The sequence below is a fragment of the Mercenaria mercenaria genome, chromosome 15, assembly GCF_021730395.1.
Source record: "Mercenaria mercenaria strain notata chromosome 15, MADL_Memer_1, whole genome shotgun sequence".
Lineage (NCBI taxonomy): Eukaryota > Metazoa > Mollusca > Bivalvia > Venerida > Veneridae > Mercenaria > Mercenaria mercenaria.
In genome coordinates, this window is record NC_069375.1 from 40,936,332 (window position 1) to 40,954,111 (window position 17,780).

At 35.4% G+C, this 17,780-nt stretch overlaps 1 protein-coding gene across 2 annotated transcripts in view; it reads left to right on the forward strand.

Moving 5' to 3' along the window:
* Positions 1-17,780, forward strand: part of LOC123552042 (discoidin domain-containing receptor 2-like) — a 120,558-nt gene that overhangs the window by 86,138 nt on the left and 16,640 nt on the right. Inside the window, exons 6-8 of one of the 2 annotated variants that reach the window (XM_053525084.1) lie at positions 4,339-4,866; positions 7,290-7,430; positions 8,820-9,272. In XM_053525084.1, coding sequence (XP_053381059.1) covers positions 4,339-4,866; positions 7,290-7,430; positions 8,820-9,272 — 1,122 coding nt within the window. The remainder of the gene's footprint in view (positions 1-4,338; positions 4,867-7,289; positions 7,431-8,819; positions 9,273-17,780) is intronic. The other variant, XM_053525085.1, reaches the window with a different exon arrangement.

Sequence of the window (17,780 nt, forward strand, 5' to 3'; positions counted from 1 at the left end):
AACCGTTTGATACTGTAATTCAGTAAATGAAATTAATTTCATGATAAGTAATACATTTTTGTCCTGTTGCAAATTTAAGATAGTAATTGAACAATGCAGTATGTTTTTGCATTTTACAATGCAAACAGGTATGATTTATGAATATCCTCATTATATTATGCTAGGAAATGAAGAAAATGAACAGCAGCAAAAAAAGGGCCATTGTTGATAATAAAGGCAGTTGATAATAAAGGCACTTCAGTTTCTTACAGTTTTTTGTTCCCGTGGTTATTAAGTAGATTTGCAGTAAATAATAACAGATGTATAAAATGAGAGCAGAACTTCTGTCGTAATGAAATCTAAATCTCTATGAATTATTCAATCTTCATGGAATGTCAGTTTTATATGCAAAAGCTTTCTTCTTCTGTGAGATACTCTGTGCTTGTTACTGAATAAGATATAAATTCAGGGTAGTTGAACCCCCATGCTTGTTGCTAAGTAATAAGATATATGTTCAGGATAGGTGAACCCCGTGCTTGTTGCTAAGTAAGATATAAGTTCAGGGTAGGTGAACTCATTACTTGTTGCTAAGTAAGATATAAGTTCAGGGCAGGTGAACTCAGTGCTTGTTGCTAAGTAAGATATAAGTTCAGGGTAAGTGAACTCATTACTTGTTGCTAAGTAAGATATAAGTTCAGGGTAGGTGAACTCAGTGCTTGTTGCTAAGCAAGATATAAGTTCAGGGCAGGTGAACTCAGTGCTTGTTGCTAAGTAAGATATAAGTTCAGGGTAGGTGAACTCAGTGCTTGTTGCTAAGCAAGATATAAGTTCAGGGTAGGTGAACTCTGCTTGTTGCTAAGTAAGATATAAGTCCAGGGCAGGTGAACTCAGTGCTTGTTGCTAAGTAAGATATAAGTTCAGGGCAGGTGAACTCAGTAGGTGAACTCAGTGCTTGTTGCTAAGTAAGATATATGTTCAGGGTAGGTGAACTCAGTACTTGTTGCTAAGTAAGATATATGTTCAGGGTAGGTGAAGTTAGTGCTTGTTGCTAAGTAAGATATATGTTCAGGGCAGGTGAACTCAGTGCTTGTTGCTAAGTAAGATATATGTTCAGGGTAGGTGAACTCGGTGCTTGTTGCTAAGTAAGATATATGTTCAGGGTAGGTGAAGTTAGTGCTTGTTGCTAAGTAAGATATAAGTTCAGGGCAGGTGAACTCAGTAGGTGAACTCGGTGCTTGTTGCTAAGTAAGATATATGTTCAGGGTAGGTGAAGTTAGTGCTTGTTGCTAAGTAAGATATATGTTCAGGGTAGGTGAACTCTGTGCTTGTTGCTAAGTAAGATATATGTTCAGGGTAGGTGAAGTTAGTGCTTGTTGCTAAGTAAGATATATGTTCAGGGTAGGTGAACTCGGTGCTTGTTGCTAAGTAAGATATATGTTCAGGGTAGGTGAAGTTAGTGCTTGTTGCTAAGTAAGATATATGTTCAGGGTAGGTGAACTCGGTGCTTGTTGCTAAGTAAGATATATGTTCAGGGTAGGTGAAGTTAGTGCTTGTTGCTAAGTAAGATATATGTTCAGTGTAGGTGAACTCGGTGCTTGTTGCTAAGTAAGATATAGTTCAGGGTAGGTGAAGTTAGTGCTTGTTGCTAAGTAAGATATATGTTCAGGGTAGGTGAACTCGTGCTTGTTGCTAAGTAAGATATATGTTCAGGGTAGGTGAAGTTAGTGCTTGTTGCTAAGTAAGATATATGTTCAGGGTAGGTGAAGTTAGTGCTTGTTGCTAAGTAAGATATATGTTCAGGGTAGGTGAACTCGGTGCTTGTTGCTAAGTAAGATATATGTTCAGGGTAGGTGAAGTTAGTGCTTGTTGCTAAGTAAGATATATGTTCAGGGTAGGTGAAGTTAGTGCTTGTTGCTAAGTAAGATATATGTTCAGGGTAGGTGAAGTTAGTGCTTGTTGCTAAGTAAGATATATGTTCAGGGTAGGTGAAGTTAGTGCTTGTTGCTAAGTAAGATATATGTTCAGTGTAGGTGAACTCGGTGCTTGTTGCTAAGTAAGATATATGTTCAGGGTAGGTGAAGTTAGTGCTTGTTGCTAAGTAAGATATAAAGTTCAGGTAGGTGAAGTTAGTGCTTGTTGCTAAGTAAGATATATGTTCAGGGTAGGTGAACTCGGTGCTTGTTGCTAAGTAAGATATATGTTCAGGGTAGTGAAGTTAGTGCTTGTTGCTAAGTAAGATATAAGTTCAGGATAGGTGAACTCGGTGCTTGTTGCTAAGTAAGATATATGTTCAGGTAGGTGAAGTTAGTGCTGTTGCTAAGTAAGATATATGTTCAGGATAGGTGAACTCGGTGCTTGTTGCTAAGTAAGATATATGTTCAGGGTAGGTGAACTCGGTGCTTGTTGCCAAGTAAGATATAAGTTCAGGATAGGTGAACTCGGTGCTTGTTGCTAAGTAAGATATATGTTCAGGGTAGGTGAAGTTAGTGCTTGTTGCTAAGTAAGATATATGTTCACGGTAGGTGAAGTTAGTGCTTGTTGCTAAGTAAGATATATGTTCAGGGTAGGTGAACTCGGTGTTTGTTGCTAAGTAAGATATAAGTTCAGGGTAGGTGAACTCGGTGCTTGTTGCTAAGTAAGATATATGTTCAGGGTAGGTGAAGTTAGTGCTTGTTGCTAAGTAAGATATATGTTCAGGGTAGGTGAACTCGGTGCTTGTTGCTAAGTAAGATATATGTTCAGGGTAGGTGAAGTTAGTGCTTGTTGCTAAGTAAGATATATGTTCAGGGTAGGTGAAGTTAGTGCTTGTTGCTAAGTAAGATATATGTTCAGGGTAGGTGAACTCGGTGCTTGTTGCTAAGTAAGATATATGTTCAGGGTAGGTGAAGTTAGTGCTTGTTGCTAAGTAAGATATATGTTCAGTGTAGGTGAACTCGGTGCTTGTTGCTAAGTAAGATATATGTTCAGGGTAGGTGAAGTTAGTGCTTGTTGCTAAGTAAGATATATGTTCAGGGTAGGTGAAGTTAGTGCTTGTTGCTAAGTAAGATATATGTTCAGGGTAGGTGAACTCTGCTTGTTGCTAAGTAAGATATATGTTCAGGGTAGGTGAAGTTAGTGCTTGTTGCCAAGTAAGATATAAGTTCAGGATAGGTGAACTCGGTGCTTGTTGCTAAGTAAGATATATGTTCAGGGTAGGTGAAGTTAGTGCTTGTTGCTAAGTAAGATATAAGTTCAGGATAGGTGAACTCGGTGCTTGTTGCTAAGTAAGATATATGTTCAGGGTAGGTGAAATTAGTGCTTGTTGCTAAGTAAGATATAAGTTCAGGATAGGTGAACCCCATGCTTGTTGCTAAGAAAGATATAAATTCAGGGTAGGTGAACTCAGTGCTTGTTGCTAAGTAAGATATATGTTCAGGGAAGGTGAAGTTAGTGCTTGTTGCTAAGTAAGATATAAGGTCAGGATAGGTGAACCCCGTGCTTGTTGCTGAGTAAGATATAAATTCAGGGTAGGTGCACTCAGTGCTTGTTGCTAAGTAAGATATAAGTTCAGGGTAGGTGAACTCTGCTTGTTGCTAAGCAAGATATATGTTCAGGGCATGTGAACTCAGTGCTTGTTGCTAAGTAAGATATATGTTCAGGGTAGGTGAACTCAGTGCTTGTTGCTAAGTAAGATATAAGTTTAGAGTAGGTGAAGTTAGTGCTTGTTGCTAAGTAAGATATAAGTTCAGGGCAGGTGAACTCAGTGCTTGTTGCTAAGTAAGATATAAGTTCAGGGCAGGTGAACTCAGTGCTTGTTGCTAAGCAAGATATAAGTTCAGGGTAGGTGAACTCAGTGCTTGTTGCTAAGCAAGATGTAAGTTCAGGGCAGGTGAACTCAGTGCTTGTTGCTATGCAAGATGTAAGTTCAGGGCAGGTGAACTCAGTGCTTGTTGCTATGTAAGATGTAAGTTCAGGGTAGGTGAACTCAGTGCTTGTTGCTATGTAAGACGTAAGTTCAGGGTAGGTGAACTCAGTGCTTGTTGCTATGTAAGACGTAAGTTCAGGGTAGGTGAACTCAGTGCTTGTTGCTATGTAAGACATAAGTTCAAGGTAGGTGAACTCAGTGCTTGTTGCTATGCAAGATGTAAGTTCAGGGTAGGTGAACTCAGTGCTTGAAAAAATGGGTAGGTTGAACCCAAATGTAACAGGTTTGAATCCATTGGGGTCGCACTTTCCCTTGTCCAGGAGACGTTGTTTTGTTTCTTAGAAAAAAGGCAAGAGAATAATTCCAATTAGCTTCAAAATTTCATTTGCAATAAGAGCTGCATTGATCTGTTGGATAAGAATGCAACATCATTAATAATGCTGTGTATTTTTCAGATGGTATTGTGTCATATTCAATGAGACAGGGAGACAAAAGAGGGGCTGAAGTGGACTTCTTTGATTTCACATATGATGGTATAATTAGCCAGAACTACCTTCACGATGGTCTCGGACAGCTGACCGATGGAGAGGAGGGGGACACAAACTTTCGTCTTGACCCTCAGGATCTTGGGATTAAAGGATACGAGTGGGTCGGCTGGAAAAATGATACATTGATTGATCCGGGTCCGGTTGAAATTTTGTTTAAATTCGATAATGTTCGACACTTTTCATCAGTGATGCTTTATTGTAATAATTATTTTTCAAAAGACAACCGAGTGTTCAAAACGGCCGTTATTCATTACAGTATTGGAGGGAAATACTTCAAGCAGAAAAAAGACAAATTTTACTTTATACGTGACACTGTGGTGGAATATGCACGAAATGTTTATATTAAATTGGATAATATAATTGCACGATATATAAAATTGGAACTTTATTTTGACGCCAAATGGATTTTAATTAGTGAAGTGCAGTTTGAATCAAGTAAGTATTTCCTTTGCGATTTTGACTGCATTCTCATCGAACCATAAAGTTGAGAATGTATAGGATGCCAAAGTGATAATTACGTCTGGGAAGAAAGGTTTGAGCTCTGTTTGAAAACCATCTTACAGGCTTTGCAACCAGTATCCAGATCAACTTGCACATACGTGCTGAAACTGAATAACGAACAGTATGGATGTAGGGATAAAAAAAAACAGTATGGAAGTGCACAGATCTGGATCCTTGCTGGTTTACAAAGCCATAATGTTGGATTTCACACAGACTAGAGTCATTCTTCATACAGGGGTTTCATTAATTATAGAAGCAGAAGATTGAAGTTGTAAAGTAGAGGCGGGTCAGGGGGTCTTTCCATTTAGAATAAAAAGTAACCAGGCTTCAGACTACTATAGCAGGGGGAAATCCCCCACCCCCCTCCAGCCCTTAATGATATCCCCGAGTCGGAGGGGTTGTCAACAAAAGGGTTGGACTGTACTCTTGCCAGTGTTTATTTTTGCAGTAAGTGAAATAAGCTGCATCCTATGTTATGCAGTTTCGACACCGTGGTAGACTAATGGATTAAAAAAAAATATCACATCACTTTCAGATGTCTCCTGAAGGAGAAAATATCTGACAGGAGAAGCTCTAGGGAATGGTGTTAAAATTCAAATAAAGTAATATTGGAAAGCATTGTGGTCCACCAACAAGCCAGAAAGTGACAAAGCTGTGAAAATGCAAGAAATATTATACAGATCCATTTCATGTGCTAGCCTTCTTTCTGATAATTGTTTCAGTTGTTATTTAAGGGATAGAGTAGATTGTTGTTTTCGCACCGGGACAAAATTTTGCATTTAGAGTTCGACTCAAAACACATGGCCATTATTATACGATTCTGATATTCTACTCACTGAGCAAATGACTTCCTTTGCATGACGTAAGATTAATGTCAAATCATAGTCACCTTTGCACAAAATGTGGATTGAAGTAAAGAAGTGCAAAATAATCATGGGGAACTAAATTTGTTTAATCCGTGAAATTAAATCTTTGCGAAAAAATTAATTTGTTATGAATATTTCATGTTTAAAATCATGTCCTAGAAACAGCCGTTTTGGCCAAAACTAAAATGATTTCTTAAGTTTCTGATTTGAAGCCGTAAGTTAACATCAGTGGTGTTAGACTTTTTCTGTTTGTTGTAGAATCCTCATGCTTCACTAAATTTAATTTGTTGTTTTTTTGTGCTCCCCTTCGGAGGAGGGGTATATTGTTTTGCAGATGTCGGTCAGTATGTAGACCAGTCCGTTTCCGGGTGATAACTCGAGAACACTTGGGCCTAGGATCATGAAAGTTGATAAGAAGGTTGGTCATCACCTACAGATGATCCCTGTTGATCTTGAGATCTGTATGTCAAAGGTCAAGGTCACAGTGACCCTGAACAGTTAAACGGTTTCCGGATGATAACTCAAGAACGCTTGGGCCTAGGATGAAAGTTGATAGGGAGGTTGGTTATGACCAGCAAATGACCCCTATTAATTTTGAGGTCAGTATGTCAAATATCAAGGTCACAGTGATCCGGAACAGTTAAACGGTTTCCAGATGATAACTCAAGATTGCTTGGGCCTAAGATTGTGAAAGTTGATAGGGAGGTTGGTCATGACCAGCAGATGTTTTTGAGGTCAGTAGGTCAAAGGTCAAGGTCACAGTGACCAGGAACAGTAAAACGGTTTCCGGGCGATAACTCAAGAACACTTGGGCCTAGGATCAGGGAAATTGATAGGGAGATTGATCATGATCAGCAGATGACCCCTGTTGATTTTGAGGTCATTAGGTCAAAGTTCAAGGTCACATTGGCCAGGAACAGTTAAACGGTTTCTGGATGATAACTTGAGAATGCTTGGGCCAAGGTTCATGAAAGATGATAGAGAGGTTCATCATGACCAGCAGATGACCCCTATTGATTTTTAGGTCAGTAGGTCAAAGGTCATTTAAAACATTTCCAGACAATAACTTGAGAACGCTTGGGCTTAGGATCATGAAACTTGATAGGGAGGTTGGTCATGACCTGAAGATGACCCCTATAGATTTTGAGGTCAGTAGGCTAAAGGTCAAGGTCACATTGACCCAGAACAGTTAAACCCTTTTTGGACGATACCTTGAGAATGCTTGGGCCCAGGATCACTAAACTTAATAGGGAAGTTGATCATGACCAGCAGATGACTCCTGTTGATTTTGGGGTCAATAGGTCCAAGGTCAATGTCACATTGAACCAGAACAGTAGAACTTCTGTTTACAGTGAGCAAATAATTTCTGTTCCTTGTGCAATTACTGAATGCATCAAGGGGGGCATTTCGTGTTGGACAAGCTCTTGTTACACTTTCTCTTTTCTACATGATATATTGTGCATCTTATAATGTAATGTTGCTGAATTACAGAACCTGCTAGCGGAAACTTTAGTGCCGAGTTACCTCCCCCGACAACTGTTTCCACGACAACAGCTAAACAAGATGATAGTGATAATAATGATCCTGAAATGGAGGTCGATCCAAATGCTGGCGGACCTATAATAGATCTAGGTAAGAGGCACAACCTTAATAAGACTTGGACTGTACATGAGGTATGCCTGCATAATTTGGCCTCCCGTTGAAGAAGATGAAGTAGAGTAAAACAAGGATCACCTGAGGTCGTAGTGATGTGAGTGGAATGCTGAGTTATCATAGGTTTCGAGCAGTCCGAACAGAAAAATCAGGAGACCCCATGAATTGCATGAGGGAACATCAGTTGAATGATTGCAGCTTGAAGCCATTGATGTTTCAGAGAGCTGTGTTTCATTGCCTGTTGTTACTTTCATGTCTTTTGGTGGACAATCTGTCAGTTCTTCAGATATTGTTGAAATGTTGGGATTTCAGATTTTATAGGGAGAGTACCTGGGTCAGTTTATAAATTGTTCAAATAGCCCTGAATATTGGTGACAAAATTATCTCAATAACAGGCTTCTGACCTTTGCTAGGATGGTCATTTTGAATTGAAAACTAAACATACTTCTAACAGCTTGAGATTGTTGGCATATCTCCTTGCAAGCTGTTGAGTTAGTTTTATTTTTCTTTTCATTACGAATTTTCATTTTTTTTTTTTGGCAAAGTTATCCAAGGGGGTTGCTTAGTAATAAAACTTTTATTGTACCTCTAGATTCATTGTTACACTTTGTTACAGCCTCACTCAGTTAGGAATAAGTACCTTTTTTACAACTTGGATATTGTTCCGAAAGAAGTCTTTTACAGTTATTATGTTATCATTGAAATTGTTAAAAAGGGAGTAAACATAACCATTTGGCACTGATCTGTAATGAATATGTTTGTAACTAAAAACTTGTTAGCCATAAAACCCAAGTGTATCCTTCTTGATTGAAAATCTTATTTTTAGGGTGATTATTTGTATGATTTCCATGCAGGATCAGTTTTTTGGGAAATTACTATTTTACAGTTGCAGAAATTTAGCAAAAAATATTTAAAATGTGTTTCATATATATTTTATGTGAAACATGAGAGATTTTAATGATAAAATTGTTTCTAGGCAGAGTTTAAATGAGAAATGAATGACTTGATTAGAAGTTTAGCTGTTGTAGTAATATGTTCTAATATTTCATTCAGAAGCTGTGAAGTGGTTGATATGTGCAAGATTACCCCACCCATCATAATTAATATCATGCTTTGTGTCAGCTGTTAATAGGAAATTTGTAAGAAAATGGAATAAAAAAGCCAAACATACATTAATTTGTAACAATTTGACATAATGGGAGTTCTATTGTATAAGTATGTCCCTTTTTACCCCATTTAACAAAAAATAGGATTAGAGTAAGCTATATTATCACATAGTTGATATTTTATTTTTGATTAATACAACACATATACTATTTTAATACAGCTTGAAAAAGTATTAACAATTTTTATTTTCGTATTTGTCAGGTACAGATCATGACCATGATGGGTATGTACCAGTGGATGTTGGCAGAAATGATAAAGACGACGATATACACAAAACCGAGGAGAAGAAATCATTTGAAGAGCAATATATCGGCATTATAATTGGAGCCCTGGCTTTCCTAATAGTAGTTTTATTCGCAATAGTACTTTTTATTGTCATTCGACATAAGAAGCGAAAACACAATAATAACAGACTTGGGATGAAACCCGTCGTCGATCATGTGACGATGAATATGAATCACATCAACACGTTTCATCCGACGCTGACGGGGAAAATGTCAAACGGCACTATGTACAAGGGAGTTCCGGTTGAGGATATGGACGACCATCATATTTGCAATGGTGGGGATAAAATTTTAAAGGGATATTCTGAACCAAAAGACTCAATTCAGGGTCGTAATCTGCCCGATCTTCCATCTAGTTCTGAAATGCAAGGTACAATATTTGTTTTTGTGCTAGACGTCCTACATTATAATCCTGTATCGCAAATAGCCTATATACATATATCTCAATGCTTTAAATGTTCCGCACCCATGTATGTGTTTTCGCACTTAGATATTATATCTAGTGAGAACGGCTAGTTATTTTGTCATTATGACTGCTAGAGAATTCAAGAAAGCCCTGCATGATATGTATTTTGTGTATAATTTCCATCAGATAGCAAAATTCCTAGAAATTATTTATAATCGAAGTAAAAGCATGCCTCATGACCTTTAATTGAGTAATTTTGGTTCAAGTAGTGAGTAGATTACTAGAAACTAATATTTTTGCATGCTGCTAACTTTATGTTGTGTAAAAAACATTTTTTGCTTGACTTTGCTGCTTTCAGTTAAATAAAAAGATGTATTTGAGTTACATAGCTTTATATGAATGAAAGAGAATCCTAAAAGACAAAATAATTTGCCAAAATATGAACTATTGAGACCCATCCTTCACCAAGCTGATTTATTAATGCATGAATATAAACAAATGCCATTTTAGAAGTTCAGTTGTATTCTGGCTTAATTTCTAATCCTCATCTTCTGGTATTCTTCGAAAACATCTCTCCCCTATAGAATGATTTCAGTAACATACTGCTTTTAAAGCTTCACTGTTCAAAATTTTGCTTTGAGTTTTTGTTTGTTTTGTTGGCATCATAAATGTTTTGACTGTACAAGCAAGTTTCTCAGAAACTACTAGACCTAATAATGCTTTCTAGATTTCTAGACATATCATCCAGGTCTTCCAGGTCATGAGATGACCTTACGAGACAAGTTACATAACACTAGCTCGCATTCTGTCAAAATTATGTTCCGCTTAATTCAGAACTTTTTTTTAAAAGAGTTTTGCATGTAAGCTACTTTCTCAGAAGCTTTTGAACTGAACGCTTTTCAAACTCCTCACTGGTCTTCACTGCTTTGAGGCAGGTCCCATAACTATGATTTACAAAATTATTCTACTTTTTAGCTCACCTGTCACAAAGTGACAAGGTGAGCTTTTGTGATAGCGCGGTGTCCGTCGTCCGTCCGTGCGTCAGTGCGTCCATGCGTCCGTAAACTTTTGCTTGTGACCACTCTAGAGGTCACATTTTTCATGGGATCTTTATGAAAGTTGGTCAGAATGTTCATCTTGATGATATCTAGGTCAAGTTCGAAACTGAGTCACGTGCCATCAAAAACTAGGTCAGTAGGTCTAAAAATAGAAAAACCTTGTGACTTCTCTAGAGGCCATATATTTCACAAGATCTTCATGAAAGTTGGTCAGAATGTTCACCTTGATGATATCTAGGTCAAGTTCGAAACTGGGTCACGTGGGGTCAAAAACTAGGTCAGTAGGTCTAAAAATAGAAAAACCTTGTGACCTCTCTAGAGGCCATATTTTTCATGAGATCTTCATGAATATTGGTCAGAATGTTTATCTTGATGATATCTAGTTCAAGTTTGAAACTGGGTCACGTAGGGTCAAAAACTAGGTCATTAGGTCTAAAAATAGAAAAACCTTGTGACCTCTCTAGTGGCCATATTTCTCAATGCATCTTCATGAAAATTGGTCAGAATGTTCATCTTGATGATATCTAGGTCAAGTTCGAAACTGGGTCACGTGGGGTTAAAAACTAGGTCAGTAGATCTAAAAATAGAAAAACCTTGTGACCTCTCTAGAGGCCATATTTTTCATGAGATCTTCATGAATATTGGTCAGAATGTTCACCTTGATGATATCTAGTTCAAGTTCGAAACTGGGTCATGTGGGGTCAAAAACTAGGTCAGTAGATCTAAAAATAGAAAAACCTTGTGACCTCTCTAGTGGCCATATTTCTCAATGGATCTTCATGAAAATTAGTCAGAATGTTCACCTTGATGATATCTAGGTCGAGTTCGAAACTGGGTCATGTGCGGTCAAAAACTAGGTCAGTAGGTCTAAAAATAGGAAAACCTTGTGACCTCACTAGAGGCGATATTTTTCAATGGATCTTCATGAAAATTGGTCAGAATGTTTACCTTGAAGATATCTAGGTCAAGTTCGAAACTGGGTCACGTGGGGTTAAAAACTAGGTCAGTAGATCTAAAAATAGAAAAACCTTGTGACCTCTCTAGAGGCCATATTTTTCATGAGATCTTCATGAATATTGGTCAGAATGTTCATCTTGATGATATCTAAGTCAGATTCAAAACTGGGTCACGTGGGGTCAAAAACTAGGTCAGTAGGTCTAAAAATAGAAAAAACCTTGTGACCTCTCTAGAGGCCATATTTCTCAATGGATCTTCATGAAAATTGGTGAGAATGTTCAGCTTGATGATATCTAGGTCAGGTTCGTAACTGGGTCATGTGCGGTCAAAAACTAGGTCAGTAGGTCGAAAAATAGAAAAACCTTGTGACCTCTCTAGAGGCCATTTTTTTCACGAGATCTTCATGAAAATTGGTGAGAATGTTCATATGATGATATCTAGGTCAAGTTTAAAAGTGGGTCACGTGCCTTCAAAAACTAGGTCATTAGGTCAAATAATAGAAAAACCTTGTGACCTCTCTAGAGGCCATATTTTTCAATGGATCTTCATGAAAATTGGTCAGAATTTTTTATCTTGATGATATCTAGGTCACATGTGCTCAAAAACTAGGTCACTATGTCAAATAATAGAAATAACGATGTCGTACTCAGTTGAACACTGGGTCATGTGGAGATAGGTGAGCGATTCAGGACCATCATGGTCCTCTTGTTGTCAGATAAGTTTTTGTAGGATGGAGTTCCCTCGTATCGCGGTACTAACGGTTGTAACATAAATAACATATCAATAAAGTCTGATCTTTAGTTTGTTTTCTGCATTAAAACTTTAAACCAACTGTCTGTTATAACTTGCAAATCATCTTTCTTTCTCAGCCAGTGGAGAATGTGTAAAAAACGCAATAAAATGTCAGCCATACTTGACCTACTTTAACAATCCCATAGTTCTCAAATATCGCGGTATTTGATTTTGACAGCTGCGGGACACGCCTACTTTCGTCATCATGTGACCGCAGTAATTTCATTCATAAAAACAATGCATCAGACGAACTTTCTGAAGCTGTCCAGGTTGTGGACTTAGTTTAATTTAAATAAAAGCGTTTTTGGGCGGGAAGGGGTGGTGAGCAGATGCATAATTTTGAGATATTGAATGGTTGCGATAATCTAAGTAATACTTTCCATTTACGATGGAATTTTGCAAGAAATGTTTGTAAACAAAATCTCATGGTTCCGGTTTACAAATGTAAGTCACTGCGGTGCTGCTCGGCAAAGAATTTCTGGCAAAGGGAGGTTACCGTGATACCAGAGAACCCGCGATATTACCGGACACCACTATATGTAAGAGTATTACATAGAATTTCAAGCATGTTATCATTAGACAGCTCTTATAACCGTTATTTTATAATTACTTATGTTAGCCCTTCTCAAAACCTTTTCTAGTACACCCAGTCTTGATTAGACTTGATTTTTATGAGTACATTACCCCACCTCCATACTGCATAGTTCTATCCACTTTCCTAGATTAGAGATTATGTGAAGTGATGTGATTAGAGATTATATTATGAACTGATGTAATCTGTCAAACAATTTGGATACAGTTCAAGATACCTGCTGAACTTTCTCTATAATACATTTTACTGTTACTTTCATCTATGTAATGCTTGTCTGTAATTGTTATCCACTTCTATTTCATAACTTGTGTATTAAGATCATATTAAGATAGGTTTATGAAAAAGTTATGGTTCAGGCATTCTCGCATACCAGAGGTTTACCATGGTTCTCTGGTAGTTTGTCTCGGGTACCACATTGAACATACGATGGATGAGAATGTGGTTCAGGGTAGACCAAGCTCTCTTAGAATCTAGGTTTTTTTTGTTAAATATGATGAAATCATTGATATCTATGGGGGGAAATTTTTTGTGGAATCAGTCCATGAGATTGAATTAGCAACAAATGCAAAATCCCTGTTCAGTTTACATTAAAAGTTGAAATCTGTGAATTTATATCCCCTTAATAGCCATTCAGACCCAAAATGATACCACAGTATTGTAGAGAAATAATTTCTTGTAAGGCTTTAATAGTAAGATAAGTTGATCGAGGCAAGTACTAAAGGTTAGGATCATGTGTAAGGTGCCTCTCATTGTAATGAAATGATGGCTTACGAGCGTTTAACATACAAATTATATTGCAATTTATATATGATTTTAATTAGCTAACTCAGTAACCTTTTGTTCGATTTATTAAATTTTTCTTCTTTATTTTCTTTTCTGTTTTGTGTTTTTGCTGTAAATTTGTATTTCCTTTGCCATCTGTTTATATTTTAAGAATATATTTCCCAATTATCAGCCTTAGAATGCATTTTGGGTTAGGAATACCAAGGAATTAGTGGAAATACATTTGGCCTGATTAAAATGCCTATGGGAAATGTGAGACAAACTTCTGTGTGAAAAAACATGATTTTCTGTAAAAGCAATCAGCCACTTGCTGAGTTGTACTTGAACATAAATTTATGATGTGGTTATATTGCAATTTGTCCAAATATTTCTGCATTTGCATTCGAGGTATGGTGTACCTTATTGTTTCTAATAGAAGGGCACTTTTTTCATTTGCCATTTTAGCGCATATTACTGTGAAATCATTTTTATTGGTGTAGGACGAATTTTCGCGTATTTCGCGCTAGAACCGATGCGCGAATTTATGACCGCGCTAATGTTATTTTTTAATTTTATTTTTTCATTTATAAATTGAAAATGCGCGAATTAAAGCCCGCGCGAAACAGTCCTTTTTCACGTTTGTGCGAAATTTCATGCCAGCGAATTTAAAAGATTTCACAGTATTAGGAAAAATGTGAAAAAGATGAAATATATTTACAAAGACACTGAGCATATGAAATTCTTATTCTTTTATGTGGTCAGTGTCAGTGAAACATTAAAGCTTTAAGTTTTGGGTCAGATAAAATGGTGGTTTTAGAAAATCGCAATTATAATTATGCTGATGTAATTACTCTTGTTGGAAGTGCTCTTGTATATATTTTGGTTTATTTACTTTTGTTACACAACTGTAAATTCATTAAAACATCAAAAAATGCAAAAATAGCTTGTAACCCTTATTTCAGGAAATACAGTTTAGAAAAAATTGCAAGTATTTACTGGTAAATGTTTCCAGTGTTTACTGTTGTATTATTAAAACAGTAATAGAAATACCATTTAACTGTTACTTTTTACAAACTTGACTCATTGCAGTCACAAAAGTCCTTGTATGTGTAATTAAGGATTTCAAGGAGTAAGTAAGTACAATTAAGATGTCATAGAAACAAAATAACCAGTAACTTTAATCTGTGTCTTAAATTCGTACAGCAGTGAAAAAGATAAAAATCTAATCAAAAACTGATGTTACTGTGAAATCATTATTATTCGAGGGGGACTAAATTTTCATGGATTTCGTGATCCATGAAATTTAATTCCAACGAACAAGTAAAATTACCATTCATTTGATGTTCAGAAGTTGAAATCCACAAATTCATATTCCCACGAAATTGCCATTTTGACCTAAGCCACGAAATTAAATGATTTTACAGTAACTATTGAGTAACTTGAAAAAAGTTGCACATGATATAAAAGATATTTTCCAACTTTAAATTGCAAATAGTAATAAATGCATATAAATTGATTCATATCAGAATGTGAACAATTAGGTGTGGCAGTAAAAAATTAGTTCAGATATAAATCAGCACTTTTTCTTCTCTTTTTTTTTTCCTCTGCTGCAGTTTCATAGTTTTGTAAGAACTGTAACCTTTCTAGCTATGTGAATTGTATTTTTGCACCTGTGATTGCAAAAAAGATGATATTGTTAGGTAGATAAAAATTTATATGTTGCCTCATTTGAAACAGTTTCTCTCCAGATAGAAAAATAATCATAGATAAAAAAAAAATCCTGTTCATGATTCCTACCATAGCTTATCAAGAAACAAAGTACTCTCAAAATAAGAAAGTTTATAGAAAGGTACAGATTTATGAAATTCTGTCTCATTCCATCTATAAAAATTTATCAATTACTTTCCAAAATTTTATCTTGATGAAATGCTATAAGAGACATCAGTTCAGTATTAAAATATGATTGATACTCATTGAAACAGTTAAATAGACTTAAAATATATCTCAGAGTTTTTGTTAGAAAAGAATATTAAAAAAAAAAGCAATATTGTGTCCTATGTTTTCATGACCACAGACTGATGTTTTGCAGAGATCTTCTCATTTAGGCTAAAACTCTTTTTATTCCTATGCTTATTTCTGCAATAAAAGTTCTGATTAAAGTTTGAACATACACACATAATTGGATTAGAATTATTAAATATGTAAAAAATGAAAGGCATCTTAATTCATCTTTTTTTCCACTATTGAATATATTAGTATTGCCATTTAATACATTTTGGATATAGAACATAGAACAGAATTTTATTACAGACTTGTTCATAGTACATTGTCTACTATATATATATATATATATATATATATATATATATATATATATATATATATATATATAATCAGAGTCCTAAATACATGAGTTCTTCTTTTTTTCCTAAAATTGTATGTTGGAACATTTACAAAGCCAAAAAAGATATAAAAAAGGAAGCTGAACAGGATGTGCATACCAAAAAAACTAAGTCATAGCCTGTTTTTCTCTAGGCAGATATCAATTTTTGCTGCCCTACGTATGTGAAAATAATTTCAATATATGTTTTCCTACATCTGAATCAGGTTTCAGTTTTTGCAACTACATTTAAAGCGTAACATCTTCTTCACAAAAGTTATGAAATTTGGAGTGTTTATGGGCGCAAAAATTGCAATAAAATTAATTAGCGTATGATATGAGCGATGACTGATTAGAAAGGACCTATTTTCTGTCATTTATCACAATATCATTCAAAATTGTGCAAATTGAAAAAATCTGCATACAACAGATGTAAATTAATTCTTAATTGAGCAAAAAATTATTTAGCAAGCATTTTAGGGGTGGAAAAATTACTGCTGTTAGGCCAAATTAAGATTTTACATTTGCTCGTTAAGATGCAATCTTTTTTCGAGTGTTTTTGTGACTCCCTTCTGAAGAGTATTTAGATACAGCTATTTTCAGCACCATTTATTTTCATGCATTTTGTAAACTGCACAGGAAAACTGAACAACGTTTTTGTGTTTTTATTGCAGCTATTTTTGTACAGAACAAAGGGGAAGCTGTTTTGATTATTTTTGAAAAGTTAAATTGTATGTCTCAGTGATTATGTAGATGATTGCTTGATTGATCACGAGTGCTTTTTTGTGTAACAATTGTTTCATTTATCAAAACTGTGTCCTGTGGTGTATACATGGTTTTATGTGAGCTCTAGTCTTTTCCTAGTCTTTGAGATTGGTGTAGTCTTTAATACAACAAGAAAAATGTTCTTGCCATGGTTTACAACCTATAACTGATGGTAATTTTATAAAATTTTATATTTAAATTAAGTATACAGACAAAATTTGAGTTTGGAGACCAGTCTGAGAATCCAGTCTTGCCATTGGTCAGTTTCAAGATAGAGCTCAGAAACAACCAATCAGGTGGCACAGTTTAGAGACTGGTTCCAAACTGAGAAATTTTTTGATGAGACTGGTTGTGAGGTTGATTGGAGTCCCAGAACATCGTAAGGAGCTAAAGTTGACATTTTTACAACAATATTCAGTCGTTTTGTAGGGATGGGAGAGGGGTTTACATAATTATCTTTCATTCAGTATCCTACTGATTTAAAACATTCCTTACATTTATCATTTATTGTAATATCAGAATTGAATGGTTTATTATTATTAAAGCTATACTAATGATTCTAAATGAAAACACATTGTACTTCTACGATATGTACTAATGTTTATTAACAAAGAATGTTTTATTCTATCATTTTATTAACGTGAAGTAACTTCATTGAGTTTATAGGCATATGAAATGAAAGAAATAATTATGGAAGTCTTTACAGATAATTAACTAAGACTTTAAGAATAATTAACCGAAAAATTAAGACTAAATTTGCAGGTGCGAAATGCAGTTGTAAGTAACAATATAAATAAAAGCTTTATAATCTAAAGCAAAGAAATTTGTTTAGAAAGTTACACAGTACACTTACTGAAAACTCGATATCTCGAATAATGAATGTAGTCTGATTTATGATTTTTTTTTGAAAATTATGAAATACAGTAGGGGATCAGAATATTTTCATTCAATTTTGAGTAAATGCATTTTAGAAAAAATTAAGTTTGAAATTAAGTTTCTATTTTTAGAAAGTTCTATATATATTGATGAAACTTATCTTTGTTAAATGTCTGTGGTTTTAGAAGATTTTATTTAATATTCATTTCATCTTTGAATGAAGACATGATTCCTGAACTAAACTGAATTCTGAAACTGATTTCTGAAACTGAATTAAATTTGAAGATAGC